We start from the raw sequence: 18,745 nt of genomic DNA, 5'->3' as shown, positions 1-18,745 counted from the left end.
ATGAAATTATTAAAAAGATATTTCAAAAATATGAAATAATTCTCACTCCTTGTCGAATGATATTATTACATGAATGGATATCTAAAAATACATTTTTATATATAAAACAAATATATTTATTTTCAAAAATGAAATATATTTGATAATCATCTGATTCATATTAAATGTCGTAAAAGAACATTTTTTTACTAGTACTTTCTAGGGTCCTTCTTGGAACAGTAATAATTATTGACTGACATTATGACTTTTCACTTAACGATTACGTGCGCTATTATTTTTGAATATCTTTTATGCAAAAAGACAAAAAAAAATCGCTAAAGTGTACTGTGAAGAGAAAACTTCGTTATGTGATGAATTGAAATTAATGCAATTATTCGTAAGTGTCGTGTATTTGCATTGGTTATAAGGATGTCAAAATAGAGAAACGAATTTCGAAATAAATATATCTTGTGCATTAAAACATGTAATTTATCAAAAAGAAATAACACAAAATATATGGTTACTTAGGACCGGCAAAGATTATGTAATCTTTTCTGAGCCACGCCCTCTGCCTATGGTCGCACGTAACACCGAAATTTGGAAAAAATGAAGCATTAAAGGAATGCTTTTCATTGAAAATTTTTAAGGATTTTATAGAATTGTTATGCAGAGACAAATAAAAGCGAAATTTTTGTCACAAACGATGAAATTAATAAGATAGAATCACTGCTGGAATTTTATTTTTATTCGATTACAATTAATAATCTGAATGCAGTTAAAAAATAAATTTTCAAGTATGATCGAATCATTGTAGAAATATATTGTATTTTGATACATTATCTAATCGAAATGAATTTATCAAGAGTATTACTTATCTAAAAAAAATGAAATCCATTTGGAATCAGCCGATAAAGATTATTCGTTATAAAATAATTTGTGGATGTATGTACATTTCATTATTACTTATTTCGTGCATTTGTATTTTTCTCGAGCTATTAAGTCTTATTTTGTGTGAATTTTACACACACACATATATTTATATATATATATGTGCGTGTGTGTGTGCGTGCGTGCGCGTGTGTGTATATGTTTGGTTCTGTGATATTGCACTATGTTAAAAATGTATTGTGACATATTAGATAACAAATATTTTCTTAATTTCATTATTCTCTATTAAATTAGAAGTGCAGACAATATTTTGTATGTATATATTTATGGTGCATCTGTATATTTTTATGATTCAACAAAATAAAAGATATTATAATTATTTATAAATATACTATCATGCATCAATACATTAACTTTTATCTACTATAACGTATATATTTATATATATTTACATGAAAATTGATTAAAAAGATATTAATTTTAAAAACTAATCGATAATTTTCTTTTAGGCATGATAAATTAAATAAACATGAGGATCACATCATGTTACTTTAAAAGGCTCATAATAACTGCATTGATAATTGCAGTAATATTTTGTATTGGTCAAGTACTTAGATCCGTGCCAGGATTTAATGATGACCTTTCAAATTATGACAAACTGTAAATAATAGTTCTTTGATAGTATTTTTTATTGGTAGAAAACTTTGTTAACGTAATTTAATATCTTAACAATGTTTCACTCGTTACTTGTTTCATTGCAGTGTGCATATGTCACAATTGATAAAAGAATCGGTTGAACAAGATACTTTGTATTTGGGGTATGTAGAATCAATTATATGATGAAAAATCAGCGTGATGAACACTATTACTGTTTAATAATAGATACTAAGTCAATTGTATTTTAGAAATGGAATTCCAGCATGTAAATTACCAGAATTAAAAGTTTCCAATCCAGAAATAATGAAATTTATACATAATGTACCTCCCATAATTTGTACACCTGAAGATTGGGTAAAAGTTGACAAAACAAGGCTTATAATCGATAAGGAAATAAAAAATAAGTATGGACGATTAATGTGTACATTTAGTGGTAATTTCAATTATTTTGAAAAGTTTAAAATAAATTGACAAAGCTTTAAATGTTTCATTAATGTGTTCTTGATTTGTATTTTTCATTTATAGAGGTAATTAGGATAGACGATTTTAATATAAAATATTCAGAACCAGTGGAAGCCGATGACTTTTATATTCCCAGATATAGTGATTTTGTAGATGTAAAATGCACTTCAGAAAGTAACAAAAAGTTGGTATAAAATAAATCATAAAACATGACAAATTACAAGACTATATTTTGTAGCTAGTTATATTAGATTGTATGATTCATTATCAATTTAATATTTATTAATATTTTAGATGGCATAGTGTCCTAGCTGGTGTGAAATTAGACTTTGAAATCAAAAGGAAGTATAGTTGGGATAATGTTCCAAATAATTCACTCAAATTAAATGTATTAATGTTTGGTTTTGATTCTTTATCTCGTAATACATTCATCCGAAAATTACCTAAAACTTATCAATATCTGAAGCACAATTTGAATACATTAGTTTTAGAAGGATATAATATAGTAGGAGATGGTACTCCGCAAGCTCTTATTCCCATTCTAACGGGAAAAATTGAACTTGAATTACCAGAGACACGTAAACGTATGGGTCAGAAAGCACAATATGTTAATATATATCCAATGGTGTGGAAAGAATATAAAGAAAAGGGATATATAACAGGATTTATGGAGGATGTTCATCATATTGGAACATTTACTTATCGTTTAAAAGGTTTTAAAGAACAACCCACCAATCATTATATGAGAACATTTTACTTGGCCGCTGAGCGGTATTTTCGTAATTACAATAAGTTTTGTATGGGAAGCATTCCACGCCACGTAGTAATGCTAAATTATATAAAAGCAATTTTCGATACTTACAAAGATGAACCTAAATTTGTATTTGGCTTTCATGGAGAATTATCTCATGATTCCTATAATGATATTGGTGCTGCGGATGAAGATTTGTACCTTTGGGTAAAACAGTTACAAGACTCTGGTCACTTGAACAATACCATTTTAATACTAATGAGTGATCATGGTCATAGATTTGCAGAAATTCGTAATACCTTGCAAGGTAAACAAGAAGAACGATTACCGTTCTTTTCTTTCACTTTCCCACCTTGGTTCAAAAAAGTACATTCACGTGCCTATGAAAATTTCTTACATAATACAAAGCATTTAACAACACCGTTTGATATACATAAAACATTACAAGCTATATTAAATTTTGAGAGTCCAAAAGAAGGAGATCGTTATCAAAGAGCTATTAATTTATTTGACAAGGTATATGTGATATATTTTACGTAATAAATATTAGTAATATTTAAGAATTGAAGAATCAACAAAAACAAAATAATAATATTTCATCCGTTATATGCATACGTCTGTAATAGATACCTTTGGAGAGAACATGCGCGGATGCATTCATAGAGCCACATTGGTGTGCTTGTCTTAGTTGGAAAGAAATAGAAGTTGATAATCCCAATGTTATTGCCGCTGCCAAATTTTTTGTTCAATTCCTTAATTCCTATACAGAGGAACATCGTGATATATGTGAAACTTTAAAGTTAAATCAAATATTGTGGTCTGCTAAACTTTTACCCACTAAAGGTATTATATATTATATGACTATTATTTTATATAAAAGAAAAATATATGCAATAATTTAATATATCTTAGGTTTATTAAATTTTCAAAAATCTGGAGATCAGGATGGCTTTGTAGCAGATCTCAGTGCAAAAACTAAGCTAACATCTGAGATATATCAGATAAAAGTAAAAACAGAACCAGGTGGTGGACTATTTGAAGCAAGCATTACTTATAACGTTAATAACAATCTTTTTAATACTAGAGTAAGTTGATTAAGTGAAACAACATTTTTGATAATCATATTTGTTACTTTTTTTCTTTCTTTCTTTCTTTCTAGATTTCTGATGTCAGTAGAATAAACAAATATGGATCCCAAGCTAGATGTGTAGAAAATTCACTATTCCATTTACGCAAATATTGTTACTGTAAAGATTAATTGTATACAGACACATATGTATGTGCATATATAATTACAATTTATTACAATTTATCACAATTAAGTACATTAGCGAAAGCTATTTATTAGATTAAAAAATTTCTACGTAAATACAAATATAGATTCTTTTAAGTAATATTTTATCTATAATATTATATCAACAAAGATTACAAAATATATTGTTTTAACAATGTCGAGTCTTTTTATAAATTTTGATTAGATGATTTTTATTGAAATATTTCATATTCTTCATCATCATGCATAATCATTAATAATTTTTGAATAATTATAATTATAAAAATTACGTTTACTTATTATTAATATATTCCATGAATAGAATCGATTATTAATTGAAAAACAATATTTCATTGTAATTTATAAATATTTTATGAAAGAGAAAAAGAAATAAATTTTTATATATGAAACGTAGCAAAAGTATCTTCGTACGTTTAGATTGGATTAGTTATGATAATATTCGTTCCGAATTCTTGAAATATAAATATAATTATTAATAAATGTGCCATGCAAATTAAATTATAAAAGCCATAAACGAAACGCATAAAATAGGGTACAAATTAGACAATGTAACTAAAGAAAACGATAATGCCATATCTAATGTAATATGACTTCTTTTATTCATATTTATTTATTTATTTATTTATTTAAAATCATAACTAATTTTAATAAATTTATCGTTAATTTGGAATTAAGTGATTGTAAATTCATAAATGATTATTATTTTTATTCGCGCAAATGATTATAATTCTATATTACAGTTTGTAGTATATAATAAGAACAAAAGGGCTAATTAAGAATATATGTACGTATTTGATAAACAATTATGGGATAAATGGACAATTAAAAATGTTATCTTTTTCCCTTTATCTTTTCTTATAAACAAGCATAAGTAAGTAATATCAATCGCAATATCCTCCAAACTGATGTAAAAATGTTGTTATTTCACGTAGATTTCCATCAATCAATAGAAATCCAACATTCTGTATATTAAAAGGATTATTACTCGGAAAGTATGCTTGATTTTTATTATCTTTTGCTGTAACTTTTAAAACTGTTGTACTGACACATAAATCATCCGAATATTTTCGTTTTTGTACTCTAAAATGGTTAATGATACGATTTAAGATTGTCCTATGGTATATGATTCTTTTAAATGAAGTAATAAACGAAAGCTGTTAAGAACCTTATAAGATCTTTATAAATTCGTTTTGTCGTATCAAGATATGGTTTCAAAGTGTCTTCATATTGGCATAAAATTCCTCCAAGAACCAACATTTGGAAAATGCAAAAGATAAATTCTTTTCTTTCATCTTCTGTATATAAATCATACTGGGTTGACTCTTCATCTAATAACATCTATGGAATATATAAAATATCTTTTAAATTAAATTTATTACATATTATTTAATATCTCTTTAATTTACCTCTCTTAACTTGTCAGAAATAAGGAAATCATTAATTTCACTATCATATCTTTTGCGAATAACACCAGAACTATTTATTATTCCATTATCTGGATTTTCCAATTTATTAAAAAAAGACATATTTATAACAGAACATGGTATTTGTTGCACATCCACAGTTGATGCAATGATTCCTAGAAAGAAAGAGAGAGAAGAAGAGAAAGAGAAATAATATAATATCAGAAAGAGATTTTAGTAGAAGGTAGCTATGATACCTTGTTTTGTCCACGAGCTTCCTCTTTTTGTTAACAAGTTTTCGGCAACAATGCTGCTTTTAAAAAAGGCCTGCGATTTAACAGCATATAGTTAATTTATATTTATAAGGAATTAAGAAAAAAGTAAGTACAACACTCAATTGCCACTATTACTACTATACCTCAGCAAATTGGTATTTATGATATAAATGAAAAGGTTCATTGAAAGAAAAATGTTGAAGAACGATATTTCCCTTTAATCCCCTATTAAAGTAAATAATATTTGTAATATTAAAACAATGAAAGTCTTTATATGAATGTTTTGATAAAATAAAAATTTATAAATATTACGACAAGAGAGATTACCATTTGTTAAATAAATTTTGCGTTTCTTTATCATTTATATTAAAGTAATTCTTATATGCAAGTGGAATGAATGTATATTGCGGAACGATATCCATTTTCAAACATCGCTTTTGTTTCCATAGAAACGCATTGTATTAAGAAAATTAAAGAATCATCTAAATCAACACTTATGTTCGAACGTTATTGATTCTGTTCAATAAATTAAAAAATTATACGATAAATATTTTAAACTATATCCATTCAGGTTTTTATATATTCCAATGATCAATATAACGCGAGAACTTCTTGAACAATATTATGGATTTCATAATGAATCTAATAATGATAGATCTTTGTCAATTCACAAATGTCTTGTTAATAATAGAAACGATTATGAAAAGGAAAATATCGACGAACAAATGATCTTAAATGAAACGGAAGAAATTGTAACGAAAGATGTGGTACTCCTCTTCCTTTGATCACTCTAATTATTTTGTCCTCATAAATTTTGCTTTAATTTAAACCTTTAATGAAAATACAAAATTCATTGATAAATCATACATCCGATTATATTATCTGCACTTTTCATACAACAATTGTAGTTATTACGCTTGTAATAGAAATGCATATGCATACGTTAACACAAAAATTATTTATTATAGCAAAGTGAGAAGAATCATAATGAGGAGGAGTCAATTGATTTATCTACACATAATTTTTGTGGATTGGATAAAGAGGAAGAAAAAGAGGATGGAAGTATAACTTCTGAATCACATGTACTGAAATCCCATTTTGCATATATTTTGAACAATGAAATGACTTTGAAGACTGATCTACATGAAAACAATGCTAATACGTCCTATGTATCTTATGGTAAATAATTAGGAAGAAATTATACAAAATTAGACAAAGTTTTATTCTTTATATTTAAAATAGTTAATTTATCTTAATTTTTTTTACATATCTTCAAGATCCTGAAGAATTATGTATTAACGAGTTGTGCCCTATACTCGCAGAAGATTTAGATACTATATCTGACATTTCTTCAGTAATAACACAAGATACACCTCAGCACTCAAAGAAAGAATATATAGATTTACTACCTATTCCTAACAAAATGTCAATTTATAATTCAACATTTGTGGATTTGTCAAATGCAAAACTTACAGTATTTCCAAATAATATAATGCAACATTTTTCAAGGATACGGGTACTGTATATGCTAAAGTTAGTTTCACCTTTTTTAATATGTTATATCAAATTGTACTACTATATATATATATATGGATTACTTACAGATGCTTTACTTAGAAAATAATGCCCTATCAGAAATTCCTGAAGAGATCTTTCCTTCTTTACAAAATCTTGAATGGCTGGATGTACGGAATAATCAATTGAAAATTTTGCCAAAAAGTATAAAATCTCATTCATCTTTACATACACTTTTATTACAAGGAAACAAAATTCAGGTTTTACCATTAGAACTATGTAAGTATGCAATATAAAAAGATAAAAGACCAATTACCTAATTATTCATATCCAAGTTTACTTGCAGTTTAAATTCTGTTCTTTTTTGCATATGAAACATATATTTATATATTTCATTCATGCATAACATAATATAAATTTGTAGGCATGGTACCAAAATTAAAAAATTTACAAGTAGCGCGTAATCCTCTTACTATGCCACCGGCAAATATCGTAGCACTTGGATGTTCTAATATCTTAAGTTTCTTAAAAAGTGAATGGAATAGATTACACCCAGATGAAGTTGGAATAATACCTGTGAAGGGTGAGAATGTGATCCTTGCTTATGCATTGCAAGTAGAAGCAAGATTCTAATATATAAATCCTGTTTTATTGTCTTAAACAGAAGCAAAGCCTAAATCGTTAACAGTTCTTAATAATGAGACAATTAATAAAAAAAAATCGGATATTTTAAAAGTTGTTAATTGCTATAGTTGCAGTGATATATCAAATAAATTTAATAAGATGTCTATGACAGAGAAAAGAAAAGCTTATAAACCAAGTAACAGGTATAATAATATAAATATGAATTTATCTAATTAATTAATTATTTTAATTATATAGATAATGATCAGTTAACATAAATAAAATATTAAAATTAATTATAACATGCGTGCTTCTATAGATGTAAGAGTAAAGGAACAAATCTTGTCAAACAAAATCAACTTTCATGGATTGATGAAATTACAGAAATGTTGAATAAAGAAGCTTATGTACTTCAAAAAATGAAGTAAGTAGTCGCCTGTATGAATTTCTAATGTATTTTATAGCCTATTTAAAATTGATACTTATCTATTTTTACAATTACAAAGTACATTGTCGTTTGTCACTCATTTTTAATTATATAGTAGCACCAATAAATATTTTAATATTGTATATATTCTTCTGCTTTTAAATAGACCAATTGTTAGTTCTATATATTGATGTTAATAACGTTTGTTTCTCTATTGTTCATACTTTATATATAGAAATAAAATAGCTCTACAAGAATGGAGAGATGATAAAAGCAGTTTCTCTAAAAGTATGGAAAAAGCTACAAAAAGAAGAGAAGGTATAACGATAAAAATGCGTGCATTTAGTTGAAGATAAAATATTTAAATATAATTAATTCATATGTTTGTTAGATGACATTCCATTTGCTATCGATAACGTTGACGACTTATATATATCTAAAGCAGAAAACAAATTGGTAAGATATTTTAATAAAATTACTCATTACATTGCGATAGAAAATTATAATAAACGATCATCTTTTAGAATGATAAAACGAATTTGCAAAGAAGAAACAAAGCAATATTTGTATCGCCTACGTAAGTATAATGACGATATAAAATAATTTTGTAAGTTGTATATCTCAAAAGTTATAAATATGATCGTATTTTTACAGTAACATAAATAAAAAGATTATAGAATTATTGGACTCATTAGCTACAATAAATACAGATGGAATTACAAGCATGACACCAACTTCCAAACAAAAGTCTTTAAATGATACAATTAAAAAGGTTTGTTAGATTATTCGTAACTCCAAATTTCATTGAAAGATTTCATAAGTAACTTGAAAAAATGATTGAAAGTTTGTACAAATATTGTTTACAGATTTGTTTTTTACAAAAAGAAATACATCATCTTCAGCGACACAATATTACCACAATGCCTTAAATCTATATTCGGAAGTATAAATCGAAATGTGAATTTTATGCGAAATTGCTTGTATGTGTATTCATATTTTATAATTTATATTTAATTAATGCACTATGATTGTAGATCTATATGTCAAATAATCTGTTATATAATATAAAATATTAATCATGAGTAATGACAATGACATATATATATATATATATATATATATATATAGTTTTTTCTTTTAACATAATAACATGCAAACAAAATAATAATTACTAGACAACTATATATCACAATTTGAAATGATGTACCTTGCATTTGTAGAACCAATTTATATTATTCATAGTACGAAATTATAAAGTAAATATCAGTAATAAAAAATACGTATGCATATCATTTATGCTTTTATAGATAGTTATAAAGAATATTGTAATATATAAATTTTAGTATACGTTAAAATAAAAAAAGCTTATAAATTTTTATGATCGATTAAACAATAAACAAGAAGTCGTAGAATAGATGCGTAAGTTATATTCGTCCTTAAGTTTAGAATATCCGCTTAAACATTTCTAATATCATTTTTAGGCTCGTATTACATTATAAAATGAATATTGTATAAAATCAATAATTTTATATCGTCAGAATAGTAACTATTTAAAACAGATTATGATCAAAATTGGTTTCAATAGATTATAAATATATCTTGAATAAGAAAATAGTTCTTAACAAGTCATAAGATTTAGACATCCATTATTGAACACACATAATGGCATTTTATCATATAACTCTTGTTTATGTACATATTAGTTGCACAAATGATTAGCTATTAATCATTACAACCATATAATATTGTACATAAGCAGAAATATTAATAATGCAAACAATTCTAAAGATTTGGAAATTTATGCTCTCCTTTACTGACTTTTACCAAGGACACTACATCCATATTTTATACAGTATTTATTTTTAATATATACATGATATATGTATTTACCATTATATTAAATAGACAGAGGAGAGTGAAATCTTATACACTGTGATATTTCTGTTATAACAATAAGTTTTTTTTTTTTGTAATATGTATGCATATTTTTTGTCTGCTATTATTCAAAGAAAAGATATGAATAGTTTATCTTTTTTTTTTTTTTTTTTTTGTTAACATCGCGTTTTTTTTTATAAATCTCTTATAAATTGGACTAAATACAACTAAAAGTTAGGCATTTTGTAAAGGAATTGTAAAGAGTGCGAAGGATTAATTTAGCATTATATAATGAAAGAAAGAAATAAAAATTATTTAATTACACTAAATACTTTTACATTCTTCTATGTATATCTCTGTTAAGACAAAGTATACGTTTTATGTTTTAATATATTTTACTCACACTACCAGAGCGTAAAAAAAAAAATGTAAAAAAGGATAAAATTTTTCTCATGTTTGAATTAAATGTATATATATATATATATACACATATATACATACGTACGTACGTACATATACACATATATATATATAAAAATCTAAAAACAGTTTTAACTTGTCGCGAAATTTTTTATGTCATAAATCCTTTCTTTGTTGAAGGTCCAAGTAAATATACTTTATTTAAAAATAATAGTTGTGTGTTCAGTCTCTGTTAGAAACTTCTACACATTGTTTTTATTCCAGGATGTTCCTCCTGTGCTGGATTCAATTCAACAAATCCTAATTTTGTATAAAATTCATTAGTTTCCTTATCTGTAGAGCACATGGTTGTATGAACCCCGAAAGATCCTATATATAAATATACAATGCATATATCATAGTCGAAAATTACTATTCTTCTTTCGAAAAGGTTCAGATAAAAAATGATTATATAGTTGTTGAAAGAGTACTTACCATTAGCTCTTAAAGCTGCTAAGACACAAGTAATCAATCTTTTAGGAATTGATTGATCTGTTACAGTAGGTAGTATTGCGCACAAAAGTTTTGACGGATGATGTCTACACAGTTGCTCTGATACATCTGGGCTAAATGTATGAAAATACTGTATTGCATCCTTTAATAAAAATTAAAATAATGGTAGATAAAAAATCATTGTATAATAATGTTAAATGTCAGCACATATATTTATTATACTATGTATAAATACCTGAATATCCTGTGGTAAATTATTCATACCATTATCTAAAGGATATTTCATTTTTAATTCGGGAATCCAAGAAACTGCCAACCTCTGGTTATAAGATTTAACGTTTAAGGCAGCTAGTGCATATCCTACTATTCCATTCTCATCTTCAACAATCATACATAATTCAGGACTTAATGTTAAAAATCCACCAACTAATCTAAAATGGTAATAATATTTTTATAAGATAAAATATTCGTTGTTTAGTAAATTAAATATTTTAATAGAAAAATTGATATTGTGCGTGTACTTGTCTGCTACAGCCGATGATCCTGTGCAATTAGAAATTTGATTGCATACTGCATAAACTGCTTCTTCATCGCTCGCTAAATAAGGCCGTATTGTATATATTTTACTACTAGGTATTTCTGGTGCTTTATAAACAAATAAATCGTTACCGCTGTCCACTGGAATTAATCTCTAAAAGCAAATATGATTATATAGTTGCATGATTACTTTATAATGATTTTATAAAACCAAATTCTACCTGTAGGTCAGCAGTAAGACCACCGCGAAAGACCCATGGTTCTTGATCACCACTCATAAATGTTTCTTTCCAACCATTTGAAAACCCTATTTTAAGGCAGAAAATGATTTTATTAGTGTACTATTAAATACATAATTTCATTCGTGCGTAATGTCTACGAACATATTGAAATGGCCTCCACTGCACTGGGCATCAATTTTGCTTATATCTATGTCATGCACAAATGGGTTTTTAGGTATGGCATTTCATTTTCTTTCCTTCAATTATCTTATTAAAATTGGCGTTGTCTAAATACAAGAAAGAAGAGGGAAAGAAACTAATGTCAATTTGAAAAATACGAATTCTCTTATGAAAATGACATTACGAGAATAGTGGTATAGTATTTAGATAAGTGCCTTTCTTTCTAATATATATGTAAAAAGGAAAAAAAAAAAAAAAAAAAAAAAAAGAGAAAAAAAAGAAAAAAAAAAAGAAAAAGGAATAAAAAGAAGATACTGTGCATGCACAGTACTATTAAACAACGAAATACTTCAAATTATTTAAAATATTTATGAGAGAGATGAAACTGCACATTTCATGTCATTTATTTATTATAAAAGAAGAAACGAAAAGTGATAGAATTATAATTGCAAAACTATTTTGCATGATCATAAACTCTTGGACCAATATATATAGTATATTTATTTAGTGAAATTATATTACTTCTCTTGCCAAATTGCACCTGAAATAAAACTCTCATTATCCTGGAAAGAATATAGTTTCTGGAACTAAGCAAAATAAGTTAGCACAGGCAACTTGGCAAAAGAAAATATTTTTCGGGCCATTTACGATTATTTATTATTAATAAAATGTTAATTGTAAAGAAAGTAGAATTACTTATTATGATAAATATAAGATAAACATTACAATTAACTTTTCTTTTCTTTTTTTTTTTTTTTCTGTCGTAACTGACCATATAAATATTATGTTTCAAGAGTTTATGAAATTTTATATATTAAAGTGTCGTTTTACTAAACATAAGGAGTTAAACATACTTTATCTGCAAAACATATTTTAGTCTTATGACATGTTTAAATCAATATAGATAAAATTCAAAACAGTTTAAAATATATAATTTTTACAATCTACTATAAAATGTTCTCTATATAATATAATAGTATACAATAAATCGTGAACACATTTAAATAGTATAAAAACACACAGTTTTGTGCGTCTAATGTAAAATTAATTAGGAACAATGGTTTGATCTATTATTTATAATGGTTGCAATAACTATCACTGACTAAAATAGATGTGCTACTTGTAATATTAATAAGTATGCTCAACTCGCATTATGGTATAATGCGTTAAGATCGCATGTCAATCGCGCATTAATGTCCTGAGACATAGGAATGCAGCTTCTACGCGCGTAATTCTTATTTATATTAAAAAATAATAATGAATGTGTCTGTATTGTGCAAAACCTTGAATATATAATAGAAAAAAATGTGATAGCGTTGCTTTCAGATTCAAGGTCTCGCCAATCGCGCGCGCAATGGTAAATTACTTAAAACTGATGAATCGCATACATGTGTAGCTTCCCTGGGTATACGTTGTCATCGTCGCTGGGAATCTGCCAAATGCTATCAACAGGACAAAAACACAGAGTGGTAGTTAGTCGGCGTATTAAAGTCGTATCATTCCTCATATATTATTATCATAGCAGAAATGTCAATATTGGAAATTATTATTATTATTTCTATATAATTGTTTAATATACTTTCTATGTTATAGAGAGTGTATATATGATAAATACGTTTCTGCTAAGTATTGTCTGTAAAAGAAAGTCAATTAATATGTTAATAGCTGGCACAAGAAGATTTCAAATCCAATATTTGTTCATCCATGAAGAAATGCTGTTGAATGGTTTCCCAGAAATACTTATCTTGTAAGTTTTTGCCGCAGTACTCGCGCAGGAAAGCCACGATATTTCTTTTTATCATTATATTCATTTGTATCATCTTTACGATTTATATTACAGCATTAGATTAAATTTAATTATGCGTGGCTGACCTAATTAAATTAATTCATTCATAAATAAGAGCTTGCTATATATGTAAACGAGAATCTATGATAAATTTTGTTTAATTTTTCACATTCAAATTTGTTTAAATTAACAGATGCATTATACGAGTAAACGTATTTATATGAATTTGATTCAAGTTTATAGCAATCTTATTTATTCAATTTCATGCAATGCCGCATGGGGTACATTCATTTCTAAAGCGCAGAAATAAATGTAAGAAATAATTTCGTGGATATGCGATCCACAGAATGCAATAATTTACCGATCATTACAGATGTCCCCAATTTTACAAACGTATAAATATTTATAGTGACATAAATCTTAAAAGTGTCTAATAATTACATTAACGTAATACACGATGATCGGGTGATATGTAAATTAATTTCAAAAAATACATCATATGTATTATGAATAATTAATTTCTATCTTCTTGAAATGTATTAAGTAAAGGTGTATAATTCAAAATATGAAATAACTCTGTCTATCATCCATCAGAGTATAACTCTGATAATATGTGATGGAACAGCACTGAAGGGTACATCAATAATTTTCGGATTTAATAAAATGTGTTTCAACAAAAATTTTTTTATACAAAAAAAAGAAAGAAAGAAAAAAAAAAAAAAGAAAGAAAAAAAAAAAAGAAAGAAAGAAGAAGAAAGAACTATTTTGAAAATTTAACATCTTTTTGCAAGGAAGACGATTATAATTGTTAATAAAATATAATAATATTTATAATTTTAATTATAAATATGTAAAAGAAATAACATAAATTGTATGAAATATAAAAAAAAAGAAAAATTTAATAAAATTTAATAAAAAATAATATAATATTATATTATTACTGTACTTACACTTTACTTAAATCCATTATTTTACTATCTATGCGTATAACATGATCTTTAATTGTAACTAAAATATTATTATTACGAGCTATAGTAACATAATTATAATGAAAGTATACCTTCCTTGTAAAAAGTTTAATTAATATAAAAGTTAAAAAAGACGCTACGCACTTACCAATATTGTAGATACATCTGTTCTGAAATACAAGTACAGATAATAAATAATAATATTTTTGAGAAAGGCCAACAACAGCATTTGTCTGCAGCTAAATAAATTATTCCATATAGCCAATATAGTTCAAGTACAGTGAGCAGTAAACTGAGAATAAAAATTTAGAATCGAATTAATATATATTAATTTAATTTTTTTTTCGTTTATAACATAAAATTACGATAAATTATTTAGAAATTAAATTACTGTACCAGCATATTAGCATTTTGAGCAGACTTTCATCATTAACGTAATACTTTGCTAATTGAAATATGGAACCACTTTCAATGCATATTTCAATGGATATTACTCATATGTATCGATTCCAAATGTTACATTGTTCTCAAAAAGAATATATTACTTTTAGAAAATTTTACGTAAAAAGATTTGATTTATAGCAGAAATAATGTAACTTACCTAACCATTTTACATAACTATTTAGCAATGATACAACTCCTCTCATGTCCCACATATATGAATATAAATCATATAATAGTTCGCGATTATTACAGTACGTAAGTCTTTGAAATAATCTGTTTACTGCATTACACATATCATTTAATTTAGCTGCACGTGCATGCCATTCTTCAATCTGAAATATATATATATATATATATATATATATATATATTAGAATCATAAAAGGAAAAAATAAAATTGTAACGAAATTAGTTTAAAATAAATTACAAACTGTGTTTGCTTACGTCAGATTGCGAAACAGCATCCTCTTCTTTTGATTTTTTCATAACAACATGAGCATTGCTCTTTAACCAGTTGAATTCTTGTAATAACTGAATACCTTGACCACCATGTTCAAACGGTAAATAGAATAAGTCACACAACAAGCATAGATCCTCTTGAGTCAATTGTTTGTCTGCATCTTTTATCGATGAAGACTCTTGATCTACATTATCAGTATTCTCATGAGTTTCACTATCATTCTCGATTATCATTTGTGTACCATTTACTGTAGGAGAAGTACCATCTACTTCTACTTGCATACCTGCGGAAGCTTCGCTACATGTCTAGGAAAAGGTGAAAAAAAACAAAATGTTAAAACGAATCTACACTTCAAAGTTTTATAAATCCATTTTAAAAGTGACTTACAGAAGTGTTTTCCACCATGATATCGTCTTCTACGTGTATTTTTATTCCATGAGCAGGAGAATCACTTGGGGTTGTGTTACAATCCATTGGCTCAACCGAAGACAAGGTCGTTGTAATTCCCTCATTTCCTACACTGGGAGATATCGTTGAAACAATAGGTTCGCTGATTACTTTGGTATCAGATACTAAAGAATTCATCATGGGTCCAGAAGATGGTTGGGCAAAGCTATCACTACTTGTAACGGTAGAGCATACTTCAGCCAATGCTTGAAGATGATTCGAATTAGTTACTGGTGTAGGAGTTGCAGGAACCGTTGTTGTTGTTGTGGATGTCAAGCTCATACAAGTATTTACAGAAGGAATAATTGGGATCGGTATTGTGGGAGCTACGCATGGCTGTGGTTTCGCGATGACGCCCCATGCTACTTTTTTCTTATTAAATTCTGACAACCATTCATTTATCGCATTTTTGAGCGCATGACGTGGATGATACATATTTGGAGATAATGTTGAAGGTACGTCTTCCCCAACAACTCCATCTTCTGTCTCTGTTTCTAATTTAATATCGGCGGATACAGTGTCGTCTATAAAATAAGATACAAGTAACATATTAATATACTCTTTAAGGTATTTAAAAAATATAATATACTGAAACGTACTCAGACTTAAATCTCTCTTCCCATCAATATTGCACCTGCTCCATTGTGCCAAAGTGTGAATAGCGACAAAATTCGCGCCATATTCACAATTTGGATTGGTCAGAACACCTCTGAGTTTAGGAATAAGATCAGGCGATCTACCTGAATACGGCCCAAGGAAAACTCTTTTTTGATCATAATCATTAGCATGCAAGTTGTCCCAAATGACAGGCGGCCTTCTGAGAACTTCTGTAATTTCTTCGATAGATTCAACCGTTAAGAGCCTTGATATTACTTTAGGACCTGTCCACATTATATCAATTTCTTGAGCTAATTTCATTCCAAGGGTATTTAAGTACTCGGAAGAGGATACATTGGGTATTGCTCGAGTTGCACAATATTGCGTTGGACATAAAAGAAAACGAGGTTGCCCAAGGTGTTGAAAAATATCATTGGTGACAGAAACCTGGATGTGTAAAAAAAAAAAAAAAAAAAAGAAGGAAAAAAAAAAGAAAAAAGAAAAAACATAAATGACATAATGAAATATATTATGGAAGTATAAAAATTTCCAATAATAGATGTAAATACTTGTGCATGCGCGAAAGATTGAAACATTTCTTTGTCTGCTTCGCTCATTTCAGGCTCTATGTCATCGAATAGTAAGGCAAATGCGGTACAACCAAATTGGCTGACTTGTTCTAATTTTCTCTTTAAGGCTGCTACTTCCTTGGCACTAGAATACGTGATATCTAATCCTGGCGATAGAGCATAATAAAACGTGATACCACATTCTCTAGCAGCTGTAATCAAACCCGTTAGATGTTCTGCTTCTTCCACCGTATACAAATCTCTCCAGTAAGCACGATGTTTATAATCGTCTTTGGGTGCATATAAATATGAATCCATTCCCCATTTTTTTAGTCTAAAAATATAAACAAGCTTATGAGTTTCTTTGCGCACATCTCGTGCATTTTAGAAACTTACTTTTGAAACAAATCCTTTCGTTGCTCCGTTGTCCATGGTCTTCCATAAAATCCTATTATAAATGAAATATAACTTAATGTACTGTATGCATGAGAAAAGAGATAAAACGAAAAAGAAGAAAAAAGAAAAAAAAAGAAAAAAAAAAAAAAAGAAACAATAAATAAATAAAAAGAAACCCATATTCACAATAACGTAAAATGACGCTTTCTTTATCAAGATACAGGTAAAGACATATCCTATTGATAAAATAAAAATAATAATTTTATATTGTTTACACACCTTCTACTACACCGCAAATGAAATTTCCATTTTTAGTGTTTAAATTTGCGGCCCCGTTTGTCTCCGCCATTGCGGATCCGATGAGGCACGTTTGTTTAGAATCGAGTTGCTAAGATGGCCGAAGGAAACTGTTAGCGAGAAAAACTCACTTTACGTTAAGTTGAGCAAATAAATAAACGATGAATTTATAGAACTTAAGGCACGTGTTAGCTGGTTGTTATTTTGACATTACTTTTTTAAGAAGATTATTGAAAAAATGAGTTCATCACATAATACACAAGAAAGAACATCTAAATTTCGTATTCCTATATGCTGCGCCCTCACTGTTCCGATCGATAATGAACGATTTTTCGATAAATCGACTCTGCAAAATAAAATATATTTTGATCTGTGGCGCCATCACAAATCCCTCATCTGTATATTAAAATATGCATGATTATCTGTATCAAGAAAATTACAGAAGAAGAACAAGTGTTATGATTAACAGTCGATTAATTTACAATTCGATTAATATCGTTATATGCAAAAAATGCAAACAGTACTTCCTCCCAGTCAAATTTTTTATCAGGTCTATGAATTATTCTGAATTTATAAATTTCGTTCATACAGCTTTTCACTTTTTTAACTATTTATATTTATTTATTTAAAAATAATTAAGCAAGTGTCTATGAATATAAATTTCTATTTAGGATCTTTAGATTCTCCATAGTTTTATTTATTTCTTTTTGCTTTACATTATTGAAGATATTATATTAACTTAATCAAATCAATATTGAATAAATAGAGTAAACGCGTTTAT

At 27.2% G+C, this 18,745-nt stretch overlaps 4 protein-coding genes across 8 annotated transcripts; 2 read left to right on the top strand and 2 right to left on the bottom strand.

Annotated features, from left to right (window-relative positions):
• Window positions 1-115: 115 nt before the first annotated feature.
• Window positions 116-4,049, top strand: LOC124424992. Of its 3 annotated transcripts, XM_046964704.1 has the most exons (10): window positions 116-376; window positions 508-921; window positions 1,377-1,527; window positions 1,629-1,685; window positions 1,773-1,957; window positions 2,050-2,170; window positions 2,281-3,253; window positions 3,364-3,580; window positions 3,650-3,822; window positions 3,897-4,049. In XM_046964704.1, the coding sequence occupies exons 3-10, from the start codon at window positions 1,397-1,399 to the stop codon at window positions 3,993-3,995; spliced, it is 1,956 nt and encodes a 651-aa protein (XP_046820660.1). In that variant the 5' UTR covers window positions 116-376; window positions 508-921; window positions 1,377-1,396; the 3' UTR covers window positions 3,996-4,049. The 3 variants fall into 3 exon arrangements, with proteins under 3 accessions (XP_046820660.1, XP_046820659.1, XP_046820662.1); XM_046964703.1 differs by lacking the exons at window positions 116-376; window positions 508-921 and adding an exon at window positions 929-1,179; XM_046964706.1 differs by lacking the exons at window positions 116-376; window positions 508-921 and adding an exon at window positions 1,164-1,297.
• Window positions 4,050-4,296: 247 nt separating this feature from the next.
• On the bottom strand, window positions 4,297-6,170 carry LOC124424751 (cilia- and flagella-associated protein 300-like). The gene is made up of 6 exons (XM_046964225.1): window positions 6,037-6,170; window positions 5,853-5,934; window positions 5,692-5,761; window positions 5,438-5,610; window positions 5,197-5,369; window positions 4,297-5,111 (listed from the first exon to the last, which is right to left on the bottom strand). Exons 1-6 carry the CDS (start codon window positions 6,129-6,131, stop codon window positions 4,913-4,915), a joined length of 792 nt encoding a protein of 263 aa, XP_046820181.1. The 5' UTR covers window positions 6,132-6,170; the 3' UTR covers window positions 4,297-4,912.
• A 942-nt stretch (window positions 6,171-7,112) lies between these two features.
• On the top strand, window positions 7,113-10,351 carry LOC124424750 (leucine-rich repeat and death domain-containing protein 1-like). Of its 2 annotated transcripts, XM_046964224.1 has the most exons (9): window positions 7,113-7,242; window positions 7,314-7,503; window positions 7,649-7,807; window positions 7,889-8,051; window positions 8,168-8,272; window positions 8,511-8,593; window positions 8,667-8,731; window positions 8,800-8,852; window positions 8,930-10,351. In XM_046964224.1, exons 2-9 carry the CDS (start codon window positions 7,314-7,316, stop codon window positions 9,054-9,056), a joined length of 945 nt encoding a protein of 314 aa, XP_046820180.1. In that variant the 5' UTR covers window positions 7,113-7,242; the 3' UTR covers window positions 9,057-10,351. The 2 variants fall into 2 exon arrangements, with proteins under 2 accessions (XP_046820180.1, XP_046820179.1); XM_046964223.1 differs by lacking the exon at window positions 7,113-7,242 and having other exon boundaries at window positions 7,299-7,503.
• On the bottom strand, window positions 9,113-18,292 carry LOC124424749 (protein O-GlcNAcase). Of its 2 annotated transcripts, XM_046964221.1 has the most exons (13): window positions 17,947-18,292; window positions 17,668-17,719; window positions 17,272-17,605; window positions 16,705-17,149; window positions 16,046-16,629; window positions 15,643-15,963; window positions 15,356-15,530; window positions 13,389-13,442; window positions 11,821-11,906; window positions 11,584-11,753; window positions 11,298-11,493; window positions 11,045-11,204; window positions 9,113-10,939 (listed from the first exon to the last, which is right to left on the bottom strand). In XM_046964221.1, exons 1-13 carry the CDS (start codon window positions 18,014-18,016, stop codon window positions 10,803-10,805), a joined length of 2,784 nt encoding a protein of 927 aa, XP_046820177.1. In that variant the 5' UTR covers window positions 18,017-18,292; the 3' UTR covers window positions 9,113-10,802. The 2 variants fall into 2 exon arrangements, with proteins under 2 accessions (XP_046820177.1, XP_046820178.1); XM_046964222.1 differs by lacking the exon at window positions 13,389-13,442.
• Between the last annotated feature and the right edge of the window lie 453 nt (window positions 18,293-18,745).

Source organism: Vespa crabro, chromosome 6 (assembly GCF_910589235.1).
Source record: "Vespa crabro chromosome 6, iyVesCrab1.2, whole genome shotgun sequence".
NCBI classification, from domain to species: domain Eukaryota; kingdom Metazoa; phylum Arthropoda; class Insecta; order Hymenoptera; family Vespidae; genus Vespa; species Vespa crabro.
The sequence above is the reverse complement of the archived record's forward strand: the minus strand, read 5'-3'. Positions and strand labels throughout refer to the sequence as shown.